The 14928-nt window shown below is 39.8% G+C and overlaps 1 protein-coding gene across 21 annotated transcripts in view; it reads right to left on the bottom strand.

Annotated features, from left to right (window-relative positions):
• The window catches only part of LOC124126522 (CUGBP Elav-like family member 2), a 232324-nt gene that overhangs the window by 60152 nt on the left and 157244 nt on the right, over window positions 1-14928 (bottom strand). For 2 of the 21 annotated variants that reach the window (XM_046490085.2, XM_046490091.2), the window contains exons 1-2: window positions 4328-4500; window positions 2520-2602 (exon numbers count right to left, since the gene is read on the bottom strand). The exons of 18 other annotated variants lie outside the window; for them this stretch is intronic. In XM_046490085.2, the coding sequence (XP_046346041.1) occupies window positions 2520-2533 (14 nt within the window). In that variant the 5' untranslated portion in view covers window positions 2534-2602; window positions 4328-4500. Of the gene's footprint in view, window positions 1-2519; window positions 2603-4327; window positions 4501-14928 lie in introns of those variants that run through there. One more of the 21 variants, XM_046490107.2, reaches the window with a different exon arrangement.

Genomic DNA, 14928 nt, shown 5'->3' with positions numbered 1-14928 from the left:
CCCTTACTTTGACATTTAACTTCAACGCTTCCTGCTAACAAACCAATAACACTAGGGTACAAGGGCACAAATACATGCTGCAAGAAACCAGAGCTGCATCAAAGTCATTTCACACACAACTTTCAGTTTTCAGTCTCATAACTACCCCCGTGTTAAATGGGGGGTAAACAAAGGCCTTGCCTCAACAAAAAGAATTGTTAACAAATGTGTTTTATGTTGAATCAAAAGGAACAATTTCCTGCTTCATATTTCCCTTTGGCAACCACACTGGATTCGGGTGAGCACAACACCCTCTCTATAACATAAACATCAGCAGGTGAGTGTTTCATTTCTCAGGAGAAAAATCCAAAAACAAATATACATTCTGAAACTACTTCAAAGTAGCTGCAAAACAGGACAAAGTGACCACTGAGAACAAAGACCGATTTTTCATGTGTTTACGCTCTTCCATGTTTTAAATGTTTCCAACAGAAACTTTTCCTTAAGATGAGTGCAGCCCCACCTATAGAATCCTACAATCAGAAAAGATACAACAGACTCCCAACCCTGGATTAAATATTGGTTTCATAATGCTAGCCAACTGAAATACCATGCCACGCGTAACATTGATACCCAACTCAGACACAGAATACTGACTGAGCTGACCAGGCAGAGTGACAACAAGTTCTAGATCTACTAACGTCTTTTGGTATGATGCAGCCGGGAATCCATCCACCGACCCGTTCTCCGGGCAGATGCTCTATCTACTAGACCAGAGGCCGTCTTCTTGGTAATAAATGGAGTGAAAGACCCAGAACTCCCCATTCTAAACAACTAAATCAGCCTGTACTGAACACCAGTGGAAACAAGAGAAAAATCAATATCTTGTAAATATATTTTCATCCTGAATAGCATATCCATTTCAAGCATGGTTGCAGGTTCATCATTCCGTTAAACTGATGTGTTTTCTCACTGTGATTGGCTCATAATCCATTTAGTAGTGATTTACAATGAACAATTAACTCTGTCAGCTCATTTACAACACACAAATCATGCCAATGTCAGATTCTGCATTTTTTGGCAAAACATATTGACTAACCATCCTAACAGTAGAAATCTGCAACTTTCCTCCTCAATGACCACATGTACAATCATGATGATAATGACAAAATTGGACATAGATAAAAATGAATATGCCAGTGTATTGGGACTGGTAATGCAAGTTTGTAATATTTGTTTTAACACCCCACTCAGCTATATTCCAGCTATATGGCTGCAGACTGTCATTAAACAAGCCTGGACCAGACAATCAAGTGATTGACATCATGAATATCAATCTACGCAATTGGCAATGGGATACGATGAGATGCATCAACCAGTCAGCTAGCATGACCACCCGTTCTCGTTAGTCGTCTCTTACGACAAGCTCAGTCACCTTTTATGGCAAGCATAGGTTGTTGAAGACCTATTCTAATCTGGATTTTTGCGGGATAAGTTTGTAATAAATTAACCCTTTGATCCCATTAACAAACATAATAATTTAACATGTTGCACAGTGATGATTAAATAATATACTTTGACGTCTTGGTAACTCTTTTTCACAATATGCAGGAAAACATGTTCAAAGTCATCAGCATACAAAAATGCATGATGAAAATATAACCAAATTTAAAACAAGCGTTCAGAGCTTTCAGCTCCAATGAGCCTCTTTAGGCCATATTATATTTAACACATATATATCGCTATTCTCTTCTAGGCAAAACTTAACATGCTTAAATGTTGGTCAGGTCAAGTCATAGGCTATGCTTTTCTATATAAAATGTACAATTGTATCATCAACTTTGAAGTTGAACAAAGGACTTTTTCAACAAAATTAAAACAGAATGGGTGCCATAGTCATTAAAAATTATGACAATATTCAATTAGAACCATGGCTCACTATTATATGGTTCTGTGAGTCAAAATCTAATACAAGAAATGGACACGATGTACATTGGTGCAGTCATGCTCCAGTCTAGAGCACAGTGTCATCAAAGCATCAACAGTCTGAACCATCTAGAAGCACCAAAAGCTGCAACACCAGTATATGTAGCAGAACAGTTCTTCTGCTACTTAGCCCCACAGCCCCAACTGGTTGGGGCCTCCTTCAATCTTGAACATGTTGAAGCCATGACCAGTGCAAGAACCAAGGCAAAATATAATGCTTGAAGTGTAGGTTGATAAGATTGTTTAGCATTTATGGTTAAAAAGGTTGGAAATTGAACCTGAACTTTAAAAATTAAAGAGTTAATTTTTGAAGTAATTTACTCAAGTTTGCAAACCATGATAACCATAACCAAATGCAAAAAATATTTGTGTAATTGCTAAACCAAGTGAAAATGAGGTGAAAACTTCAAAATGGGTCCATATGAAACTGAACATGGTTAGCAAATGTTCAGATGAACTTATCACAAATATGCAAAGCATGTACAGCTTATCAACTCTACCCCCAAAACAACCACACATTCACCATCAGATCTTATCTAAATTTGGCAACTTACACCATAACTTCCATGTCTGTATCCAAAACACTCTTTCACAAGACGGATATTTCCAAATCTGCCAGCACAACCTCGGTCTATTCCTGATCAAAAAGGAAATACATGGATGTTGTGAGTACCCTACGTGACTAGTGCAAGTCTAAACAACCCTCTCCCAAATGCCACTTTCTAACGTGGAACAAAAGAGGTAGTTATTCATTCCTGATTATGAAGTAAGATTACCTTGAAAACAAAAAGGGAATATCTTATATTACATATTTCCATGTTGAGCCATACACAAAACCTGGCCACCGCTAATCTTAAGATCAATGCCAGGCAACTAATCTACAGTATGAATTAGCTCAGAGCTACTTATCAAGATCTAATACAACCCTTTCAGAGTCAACAATACAGGCTACTGGATTGACAAGCTTACAGAAGCACAAGGATTTGCCCCCCTTGCCCTGGTGTGAAAGAGAAAACTTGGGATTAAATTGTGATGTAAGGAGAAAGGGCTGGGATTGAAATGTAGATTCATGCTAATTTGCGTATAGAATTACAAAGTGTATTTGGTTTCAAGTGCAACAAGAAAGGGGGATTTGTCCACTGGTGAAAGTTTCATTGCAGCCAACACCCTATTTGTACGTAAGTTTCATTTAGCAACATATTAATTGAGGATATTCATTGAACTAAAGATGAGGAAGTGTGATAATACATTTCTTATAAAACAATAGACTTTTGATATACTGATTTACTGTAAGAATAATAACGAATAAATATCAAGACAACAAATGTAACATCTGTTTTACAGAGAAGTATTTTATATTATAATTCATAAATGTATGGACAAACAAAGTAAAAGACTGTATTCTTATATACAATAAATGAGCAGTGGTAGTTAAACTGTAGCCAGGCCTGTATTTGACGTTATCAACAATGGAAAAACATGACATATCAAAACATGATCAAATAATATATTTACAGAAAAGTGTTTCCGACTGAATTTTAAGTAATCGTCATTCATAGAATTACTAATAGATTGCCTACTGTAGATTACAATCCTGAGTCCTCCACAATTCAGCTCTGACAATCTCACATATTGTTTTAAGCATGAACAGGGAACAAAATGGAATTATTTCCTACAAGTTCAAACATGCATTACCGAGAGCAGACATCCTAATAGTACCGGGATTGATTAGCTTCCCTAGTAATGATTTTTCACTTCGCTGCCAAACACCTGCCCCGAGCTTTCCCACAGACCTCAAACCAAGCGCGGTTGGCATAATCTTTCCATGAAAAAAGTTTGTTGTATTCTTTTCCTGCTAGCAAAATGATTCCATTTAAAAACGCCAGAATTGAAGAAATTGCCAGGTCTCAGATAAAAATCTATTCGTCTCGACCTCTCAGATGAAAACTCATCTGGCCTACAACCTGCTTCTTCGCTGACAACGTTCTAAATTTAGAAGTCGAATTGTCAAAATCTGAATTTGCGAACACTAGTAAATGTTACGCTGACAATTATAACATAACTTTCACATCATCTTTACACGGACCTTGTCACTAGTTTCACTTATTCCCAAGCCACACTGAAGGCAGTGTAGCGCAACACCCTGGGTAGTTGGCTGGCATTGCTCGCTTCGATACAGCATTCTCCGCACTCAACCAGTGGCTAACTCTACAGTAAACACGAGTTGATATCGAGAGCGAATTCTCGCTGCACAGTAAAAGCGAGACACTGCTCATGCAATATTTACAATATAAATGTAATCTACACACATTAATGTCGCTATGAGGGAGTTTTTGGGGTTATTTGCTCTCGAAAAACTTACCTTTTATCCACGTGAAAACACACACAGACAGGACAGGACAAACACACAACAAAATGGCGGACGGCAATACCCACAATCCTCCAGTGCCCTAATCATATAGCGCGCATCAAAGCACGTGTGTGAACTCTGTTGGAAGGAAGATAGTTCAAGATACGCAACGGAATCTTTTTCTCTGACGATAAGGAAGATAAAATGAACCATATGACAGTTAACACGCTTATCTATGTATTTAGACAGTATTAAATGCGCCTTACAACCTACATATCGCCAAATACAACTCCGTGAACCTATTTTATTTCCACCTTGTCTTAAATTACTTACGGAGCTATAAAAAGAACATGACACGACCAGGTCGCGCTTTATGGAGCAGTTTTAACTGAAAATCATATCGTACTTATATGTCTTACTGAATGCAACCTCGACGATGTGCAGTCAGTATGTTAACATACAGACAAACCCCAATTAAACCAGTCCAGCTATTTCTCACCACGAAATTAAACAACTTAATTCATATTCGTCAAATTGGTATTGCCAGAATATAAATGAAAAAAAATGTGTCTTCGTACGAACATATTCATGAATGAACTATAACATACAATAGGATGGCCTCGTTATCTGTTTCATGTTTGTTTTCTTAGCTCACACTCGTTTAACATGGTGGATGACTTAATGCATCTTTCTTACTGATATATTTATATATTAACATACATTTGGTTCACTCACAGGTACATATACATTGCGAGAGCGTTATATATTCAGACCATGTAAAGGCTTAATACATATCTATATAGGACTTCGTGGGTAAAACACGATCCCCAGTTAGGTAGGTCCATCCAATGCTCTTTCGCGGATTCAGTATATTATGAAAGGAGATGGTTAAATTTTGAATTCCAAAATATAGGTGTGTGTGTTCAACTTGGAATACAAGGATGTAGTGCCAACTCTCTTTGGTACTCCTGGTGCCATGCAGTCTATTTTACTTGTACCCAATTTGTACATTGATAGGACTTAAGAGTTCTTACATTGGAAGTTGCGTCCCTTGGGCACGCCAGAGACCTATGATTGTAGGTTCGAATCCCGGTTCCCCCCGATTATGTTTCTAGGTTTGTCTGCACCATACCCGTGTTCGTGGGTTTCACCAAAGTGGTAAACGTCTGAGACCTGCGTCACTTCGGGCTTTCCCCCCACATTAAGCTGATATGCCGCGATGTAACTGGAACACTGTTAAAAGCGGCGTTAAACCCAACTCCCTCACTCATTCACTCTTACATAGGATGCCAAGACAAAGTAAGTGGTTGCCGGGTGCCTAGGAGGTAGAGCATGGTTGCACCGAAGTAACTGTTTAGAACACAGAAGTATAAAAATTAAAAATATATATACTGGGAGTTATTTGCACATTTAAACTGAAATGGACCATGCAACACCTGGGTGTACTCAAAGCGCCTATGATAGTGATAACAATGATGCCCTCATGGGGGTCAGGTGGTAATTGTACATAGCATCCATTTTATGAACGTTTGACTTTCCTTTTTTGCCTTGTTGTACGCCACTTCATTGAATGAATAACACTATTACTGCTCTATATATTTATGACCACATGCACATGCCCTTGGGTACACCATTAGACCAACGCTTATAGTCTCTAAAAATATTTAATTTTGATGGAAACAATTCCATTTAAATTTAAAAGGAGCACCACAGTGAGATGAAAATAAACATCTGCATTTGTGCTACACGTACTGGGGTCAATATCAATTATAGATCACATTATACATTCCTGAACCTGTAGAGAGCTTTGGGCCACGGGTGGCCCATGCAGTCGTCTAAGGCTGTGCACAACTGTGCATTGTGGGTTTAAATCCCAGTTCGCCCACGTTATGTGTCTAGGTTTGTCAGCACCATATCCGTGCTCGTGGGTTTTACAAAAGTGGTAAACGTCTGAGACTTGCATCACTTCGGGCTTTTCCCCCACATTAAGCTGACACGCAGTGATGTAACTGGAATAATGTTCAAAGGGGCATTATCTCACTCACTCACTCACCGTGGAACATTTAGACATGCTTTATTTAGGTCTACATCATTTTTGTAAAGGGTGCGCGGAAGGGACTATGAGACAGGCAAGGATAATACTTACTCTCCTTGTTATCAAACCGTTCGATCTTTCATATTGTTATTCATTTCTCACCTTTGCTTGAGATATGTCACAGACCATTAACTATAGTGCAGGCACCATAAATATATTTGTTTGTTTGTTGTTTAACGCCGCACTCAGCAATATTCTAGCTATATGACGGCGGTCAGTAAATAATCGAATCTGGACCAGACAATGCAGTGATGGACATCACGAGCACCGATCCACGCAATTGGGATACGATGACATGCATCAACCAAGTCAGCGAGCCTGATCCCCCGATCCCGTTAGTCGCCTAGCCCTTACGACAACACCGAAATATATTTACCTCATAATAAAATTCATGCCAAGGTGATATACATAATTCAACATCAGTTGAAAGAGGTACACCCAAACACGTAAACAGCTAATGCACGCTACACAAAACTGGCAACCGGACGAAAACATAACATCTGGGATGTTATAACAGTATTACAATATATTAGCATTTGTTTTCAAATAATCAACAGGTTGGTCACAGTTGAGCGAGTTCATTGCCAGTAATGTAGAGTGTCAGGGTTTCGGAATAACTCGTGGGAACATGTCACCTCCCTCCAGTTAATAAATACAGAATAATGGGCTAAACTATACATATATGCAGTCACGTTGCTTGTTCTTTTTACTCTGGCAAACTCTGGCTCCACTCAGCACTGACATAAGCTGCTATTGTGGCAGTGCATTACAATACCATCACGCTACATTAGCAGTGAATATGATCAACTATGTAAATGGTGTTTACACAGTGACATTAGGCAGCGATGTGGCTATTTCGCAGTTGGCCACATTTTAATGCTTGGGAAAACCTTATTTACCTAACCAAATGAATACTCTGTATACATGGCAATTAAAATAAAGTTATTTTTTTACTGCAAATGATCACTTATATTCTGTTCCCACGCCAGGCCTAACGAACGCAAATGAGACGTGTTATCAATCAGTCATTGGGACAGTACGGGTTCGAATCCATATTGAACATCGTGTAGCGGCATACATTCATCAAGTCTCAATGTTGTGCTGGCTGGTATCTAGTTATTATCCCGGAGTTTACAAACACACGAGAGCATTACTGTCATTCAATCACCATCACATAGATTTTAAGCAACGATCCAATCTCGTAACTCCGACTGAGGGTATTATAGGGCCTAATTGTAGTTTGACTGGGCTCCCGTCTACTAATATGGGAAAGCTGACTCACGCAAGCTTCAAGCTCATCGCAGCGATAGCCTGTTTTTGTTCGCGGAGCACTGTATGTACTATCGCTATCGCTGCCACAAGTCGTAACTCCCAATTGTGCTAGGCAGCCTACAACCATGCATGGAGTTGAACTCGCAACTGACTGACCGTTATGTTTACAAGCAAGTGATAACTGTCGTGACGCCGAATATTCTTCCCCAGCTAAATTGTGTAGTTTGTTTGTCAATTTAATTTAATTTTTATTTCAACTATCATGTAACTGGTATCGTGAGTAGCTGTTCCGTTGGTCTGCAATCTCGAACTAATCTGATTAAACATTTTTTTATTGTCTGTTGCTTAACGCCACACTCAGCAATATGCCAGCTATATGACGGCGGTCTGGAGATAATCGAGTCTGAACCAGACAGTCCGGTGGTTGATATCATGAGCATCGATCTATGGGATACGATGACATATATCAACAATCGAGCCTAACCACCGATCCTGTTAGTCGCCCCTAACGACAAGCATAGTCGCCTCTTAAGACAAGCATAGTCGCCTCTTAAGACAAGCATAGTCGCCTCTTGAGACAAGCATAGTCGCCTGTTTCGGCAAGCCTATAGGTTGCTGGAGACCAATTCTACCCCGGATCATCACGGGTGTTATTAAACAAACGAAAGTAACTTCATTTGAAAAAAATCCGCCCTAAACTTATCCCAATCCACTAGAATGGTATTCCAAAAGACTAAATGTCACTATACATCTGGGGCTTGAGTGAAAATTTCCAAGCTTCTTGTAATGGTCGCTTGCGCACTGGTACGTGGCACTGCTGAAACCAGGAGGGCAACTCAGGTGCCACGCGCTAGGGAGGAGCTCGACGCACCTACAGCTGCTCGTGCGGAGAATGTAGAACGCGTTCTAGACGGAAAGGGCCGAGTTAGAACGAGACATCACACTGGGGTACTTCAGCGTGTTCCGGAACAATGTCGGATATTTCTTGGAGTCAATGCTCCTTGCAATGCGTGGTGAATAACGAAACAGACTATACTAGTCGTTCGGTGTCCGGAATTTACAATGAGTGTTTCCAATCCGCACTCCCATTTACAGCAGATGATTCAATGCGTTAGCCCCAGAGAAATATGCCCTGGCCTTTTTGAGACCATCGCTATGGCGGTGTTTTGGTATTTACTTACATCCTCGAACACAGGAGCAAGCGGACACACCTGGGCCTACGCGGATCAATTTCTCGCCATTTTGAGAAGGTGTTCATCTTTCGCAAAAGAACATGCCCTGTTATGCACACGCCATGCACTGTACATTGCGTTCACTGACATACATATGCATACGTGTGTCCCAACACGCAGTCCATATCCGAATAAAGTAAAACCTATTCTAATACAAATATTGTGTGTTGGAAGAATTTGACGATGACGTCATTGAACCATTACAATGGAACGAGTGGCCTATTCTCTCAAGAAAACTAGGCTACGTACCTGATACTCCACTTACAAACATAATATATGAGAAAAAGGCTTCAAACAAATATATAGAGAGAGCCATTTGCTGTAACTCCTATTTCACTGAATATTTATGTTGGAAGCACAATATATGTGTACCAAATTATTTATCAAACAGAATATGATAAACATGTCTGAAATAAATCTCTTTAGCCATCGTTACTTGGATCAATTATAGTGTACCTCATAGGGATCGTCTTACCAGAATAAAGTATGCATACTTGCTCTCGCTTTAAAGAATAAACTGCTTTGTTGCTGTTGTTGATGGGTTTGGGTTGAAGTGCAGGCAAATGCATTAGAACCAAACAGCATACAGTTGAACGTTATTGCACTGCACATCTGACTTCCAAGACCATCATAAATAGTGAGTTGTGTTTAACGCCGCTTTGAAAAAAGTATTCCAGTTATATCACGGCGTGTCAGCTTGATGTGGGAGGAAAGCCCGAAGTGACGCAGGTCTTAAACTACTAGCACTCTGGAGAAACCCATGAGTAGGGATATAGTGCTGACAAAACCAGAAAAATAATCGGGGCGAAACGGGATTCGAACCTACGATCACATAGGATTCTGGCGTGCTCAAGGGACACAACTCTGCTCAGCGAATCGCGGCGCCATAGGTGACTGGGCCACACATGCACTCTAGACGATTACAAGTGGTATAATGTATTTATATATCATTAATTACTATTGAATCTACGAAAGCCTTTTAGGGCCATTTGTTTATATTTTTCTCTCGAAATGTCAAGATACTAAGTTGAAATTTCAAGATAAGGACCTTGAAATTTCAAGATAATAAGTTGAAATTTCATGTTTATATCTTAACATTTCAACATAACATCTTGAAATTTCAAGAAAAAAACGATAAAAAACCAAATGGCCCTAAGAGGCTTCCCGAATGAATCCTTCGTTAGGACGCCTGCATATCCGTACAAAATATTGAATGAAACATAGAAAAAAGATTAAAAAGGTTGGTGTGAATATTCATAATTATTCATTCATATCCTGTTTATCACGTAAAAGAAATAATACATATTGTACCTCATACCTTGATGATTAAAACACAGGAAGGAAAATACATCACAGACTATCAGTGATTCACGGGAAGCATGAAATATTAACGCTTTCAGGTGGGAGATTATGTGACTTGTAGTGAGGTAAGACAATGCGAACTTCCTTCACAAGAGGATGCAACTGCGAGACTATACTGATTATCATATTTCATGGACATGGGAGGGTGCTGGGCTTAACGTTCCTTCGGACAATATTCCTGCCATATAAATGTTGGAAAAACGCCCAAAGTGCCGCAGGTCACAGACGATTAATTACCAATTCGGAGAAACACGTGGATACGAGAATGGCGCTTATCCTAGCTAATTCTTTTTTTGGTCAATTTCAATTTCATTTCAGCTATCACTTAATTACATTTGTAGTATAGTGAGTATGTAAGGGAGAAACTGAGCGTTGTTTTCGTTAGACACACCAGTGATCATTATCAGGATGATCTTGCACTGAACTTCACCTAAGGGACGTAACTCTGCAAGTCGACCAATGAAATCATCATATGTCTCTGTCTGAGTAGGGATGCCCCTTTGTAGATTCGACTTTATGTCAACAGTGATACAAGAAGGCCATTCTTCCTTAAACCACTTTTTAATATTCATTCACTTTGAACGGTCCGGATTGAAGGTGTTTCAAAGTCGAAACAATCTATATGAGCCTTGCTATATCGAGGAAAGGCAGATCAAGATGTCGTGCTGAGATCAGAGCTAAATACGATCTTAGAGCTAAGGCGATCGTAACTCCCACACCGCAGCGTAGACTTACGATGATCGTAACGCTAAGATTACTTTGCGGAACGGGGCCTTGATCCCAGCAGGACGTCTTATTACAGCCTGCCCTCGTCCCGTGTCAAGTACGTTGGACAGACGCTATCTAAACACAGCTGTTTCTACGCTAAAATACGAATGTACTTATCAATTCAAAAATAGGCAAAGCTGTGCAACTAAGCACACCAGCGTTCCACTAGCGAAATATTCAGATGTACATCATCTCGCTCCAGAAAGTCGATAGACATCTGCCTACTAGACTATTCAAAACAGACATTTACCGGCTTCCGCTGTCACTTTGTAAGCTATCATAACGTTACATCTGCAATTGATTTTGAAAATGAAGCAATTATTTACACATGCCGCATATTCAGATATCCCTAGACCATGAAATGCATGATAAAAACATTCTATATTTTCTTACAAGAAAACGTTAACACACATGCAGTCTTCATTTTTTGAACATTATGATAGCAGTTTGAGCCTGACGTTGACCAACAGCCATCACGCCATCCGAAACAAGGTATGAAAATACATCCCCAATTTCACGTTGTCACAATGTTATGATATTACGTCCATACAACGTCATTCTGTGGACTCCCATTTGTGTTGTGACAACGTTGTGGGCAGACGTTGTAATACGTCATTTTCACGTCGTCACAATGTTATGAGAACGTACGTTGTGGGAACGTTGTTTTTAACGTTACGGTAACATTGTATTTTACGTTATGGTAACGTTTTATTTTAAGTTATGGTAACGTTTTATTTTAAGTTATATTAACGTTTTATTTTAAGTTATGGTAACGTTGTATTTTATGTTGCGGCAATGTTATAATATAACTCCCATGCAACACGTCTAATTATGTTTTTTTACGAAAAGAACCTTGCATCAATGTATTTTTTTTCAAATATCAAAACCATTCCTAACTTTCCCAAACGCGTTCCTGTTCTTCATATGGAATTAGGTGGAAATTAAAAGGAAGAATACTAACGTTTTCTGTCCGTTTCTTCGCAGCAATCGGAACTAAAATGTATACCTGTTCTATGACGGAGCCAATCCTTCCTTGTTTACAGCACTGTTCCGATGTTTTCTATTAAACTATTTTACAAATTGATTGCGACAGTCGTCGTCGAATTACGAGGCCTTTGAACAGAAAACGTATTGTTAATGGTTGTCTCTCGGCTTACCAAGACATTAAACCTGGTAGCGCCGCCATGGAACATGCCATACCAATATTGTACACTGAGTCGCCGATACCTCCAGCTAATCTCGTTTTGGTCCACCAAGGGGACATAACTCTCTTCTCTTATCTATCTAGGTGAGGCCCAGTAGTTCGTGCGATCATTTCTCAAGCTGAATATCCAGGTTTGATGCCCGACGAGAGTACACTTATATTTCAAAAAAGCAATTCACATGGTGTTTCTAATATACTTAGCATATGTGTTATAACCTTCATCAAAAAAGCTCATCTTTCATTGCAAGTTCAGTGAGCATGATCGAAATACGAAGTGAGATTGTAGTCTGTTCTACAAAAAAACAAAACATGTGAAACAAGATTAAATTGTTTCAAACCTAAAACCAATTCACGTTAACTTCATAAACACGGTCATCGTTTCAATTTATGTCATTCGGATGTAAATCGATTTTAAACCTAATATTCTACAAATGGTAGTTCGGAAATTATTCTGCTAATCTATACCGAGTTCCTTCTCTTGGGTCCTGTTTGTCGATGTTTGAAATGCGTCCTTACGGCTGCGCATTACAATAGAGAAACCATTTAACAAGCTTGTTCGACATTGGCGGTAAGCTCCTCTCCCTGAGGAATTCCTATTACCAACGACTAAAAGCAGTGTCTCAGAGGGATCGCCCCGCGGTAGACGTACAGTGATGAGTTTACCATGTGTCGCTCTGTCCTCACCTCATTTAACAGACGTTCTTTTGTAATAGAAAATAATAAACACCAGTAGATTTAAGAGAGGGAAATATTTCAACATTATTTCTTCCCGGTCTTTTGTCATATGAATTCCAAAGACTTTACTAGTTTGAAGCCACGCGTACAATTTCACGACTTGTCATTATTTTTGGTAATCGTTTTATTTTAAAAACTTACTTTGAAGTTTTCCCTTTATAGCATTCCCAAAGAAAACGTATATTAAAAATAAAAATTTAATTGAATATGTGCTGGGTATTTTGCGCAGAGGGTAGTTTGTTTTTGAGCGCAAGACTCCCGATATTCCAGATCTATGTGACCAAGGCGGAGGTAAAATGGGGTTTATCGTCGCACTTATTAAGGGACGTGCATGAATGCACGTGTGTGTGGGGGGTCTTGCACGTACTGCTCAGGAAAAGTGCCGGGTTTATAGTGCTAGCACACTGAGGTACCACGCCGCAGTTTTAACATGGATAACCTCAGACACTGTAGACTCATGCCGAGCCGAACCGCCAATGCCGAGCACCAGGCAGGGAAACAACAAGTACCATCATTTAGCGTCTTTTGGTATGACGCGACCGGGGATGGAACCGACCTTCCACTCTCCGGGGAGACGGTCTACCACGAGGCCACGGGGGAGGCCATGAACACGGAGGGGAACACTTATGTTATTGGTTTCAGGCGGAAGATTTTGAGTGGAAGTTGCGGTGAGTTGCAAACTCGGTGACTCGAACTAAATGTACTGTGCGCATATTTATTCCGGGAAAACCGGAAGTACAGAAAGCAGGTGTCAGAGAACACGTACACGTAGTTTTCTGAATATTCTTTTTTTAGTGGAATCAATTCTGTTTCAGAAAGCTGTCTCCACTAATAGAGCAAGGGTCATGAGTCCTTCGTGAATACATATAACAATTTCAGGTACAGTAAGATAAGATAAATACCCTGAAGATAAAAAACAACAAGTTTTCTCTGCGTTGAAAAACACATTCCGTGCCGGGCTCAAAGTCAATACATCGCAGCTTGTTTATACAAATAAACAAAGCAATATCTTAGATATACCAGCTTCGTCACTGTCTGTGTTTAAACATTGACATTCTCGACAACACTGTTAGAGTAACGCTTCCGACATTCAGGTTCACTAAGTCCGTACTGAAAGCTCCCCCGGCTGTTTTTGACACCCCTATCGAGTGCAGCAGACACACAATTAGCGCTAAAACCTCCTAATCCTCTTTTGAAAGTAAAAATTCAACCAGATGTAATTGTATGCTATTCTGATTCCAAATTAGCTCCGATGACCTAGGTACTTCCTATAGGAAAGCATTACCCACAACTGACAAAATAAGAGACCTTTCTCTAGATCTAAACTAGAAGTAATGCCTTTGGTGTTCCGGTATTTTCGTTTACAGACTTCCTCAACGATACCTATATCCCCAACATCTGGCGGGGATAACATGTAATTGGCTATACGAGATATTCCACATCATTTCCAAAGAGATTATCAAGGATCTGATGCAAATCTGTTGGGGGAAGACGAGAGTGGAGCAGATAAGATGGAATCTATAGTTTTAAGAGGAACCGCTGGTATGAATATAGACTTTTAATGACGTGACGGGTTATGTTTCATTTTGTAAGGTCTTAAGGATTATTGGGAGAATGTTCCCTAATCCGAACTACAACACGGCTATTTCTTCGAAGACTTTCGGAATAAAAGCGGTGTCAAGGTAACACTCTTGCGAATTCCGCTTAATCCCCAGAAACCTGACATGTGCTGTCACATATGAACACAAGTCAAAAGTATCTGTAGATGACAACCAGGGTATTCAAAGTCCCATATTTGGGACACGTGAACTGAGTGATGTTTTAAGCCACAATATGAATAAAATCAGTGGTTGACTGCATGAGCAACAATCTACACCATCAAGGCCCGGTGACACCCAATCTTCCAGCGTCCCACTGCCATCTGAGAGGTGTGACTATGTTAAAC

This window comes from Haliotis rufescens, unplaced genomic scaffold (genome assembly GCF_023055435.1).
Source record: "Haliotis rufescens isolate VD_foot unplaced genomic scaffold, xgHalRufe1.0.p SCAF_5, whole genome shotgun sequence".
Classification (NCBI taxonomy): Eukaryota; Metazoa; Mollusca; class Gastropoda; order Lepetellida; family Haliotidae; genus Haliotis; species Haliotis rufescens.
The sequence above is the reverse complement of the archived record's forward strand: the minus strand, read 5'-3'. Positions and strand labels throughout refer to the sequence as shown.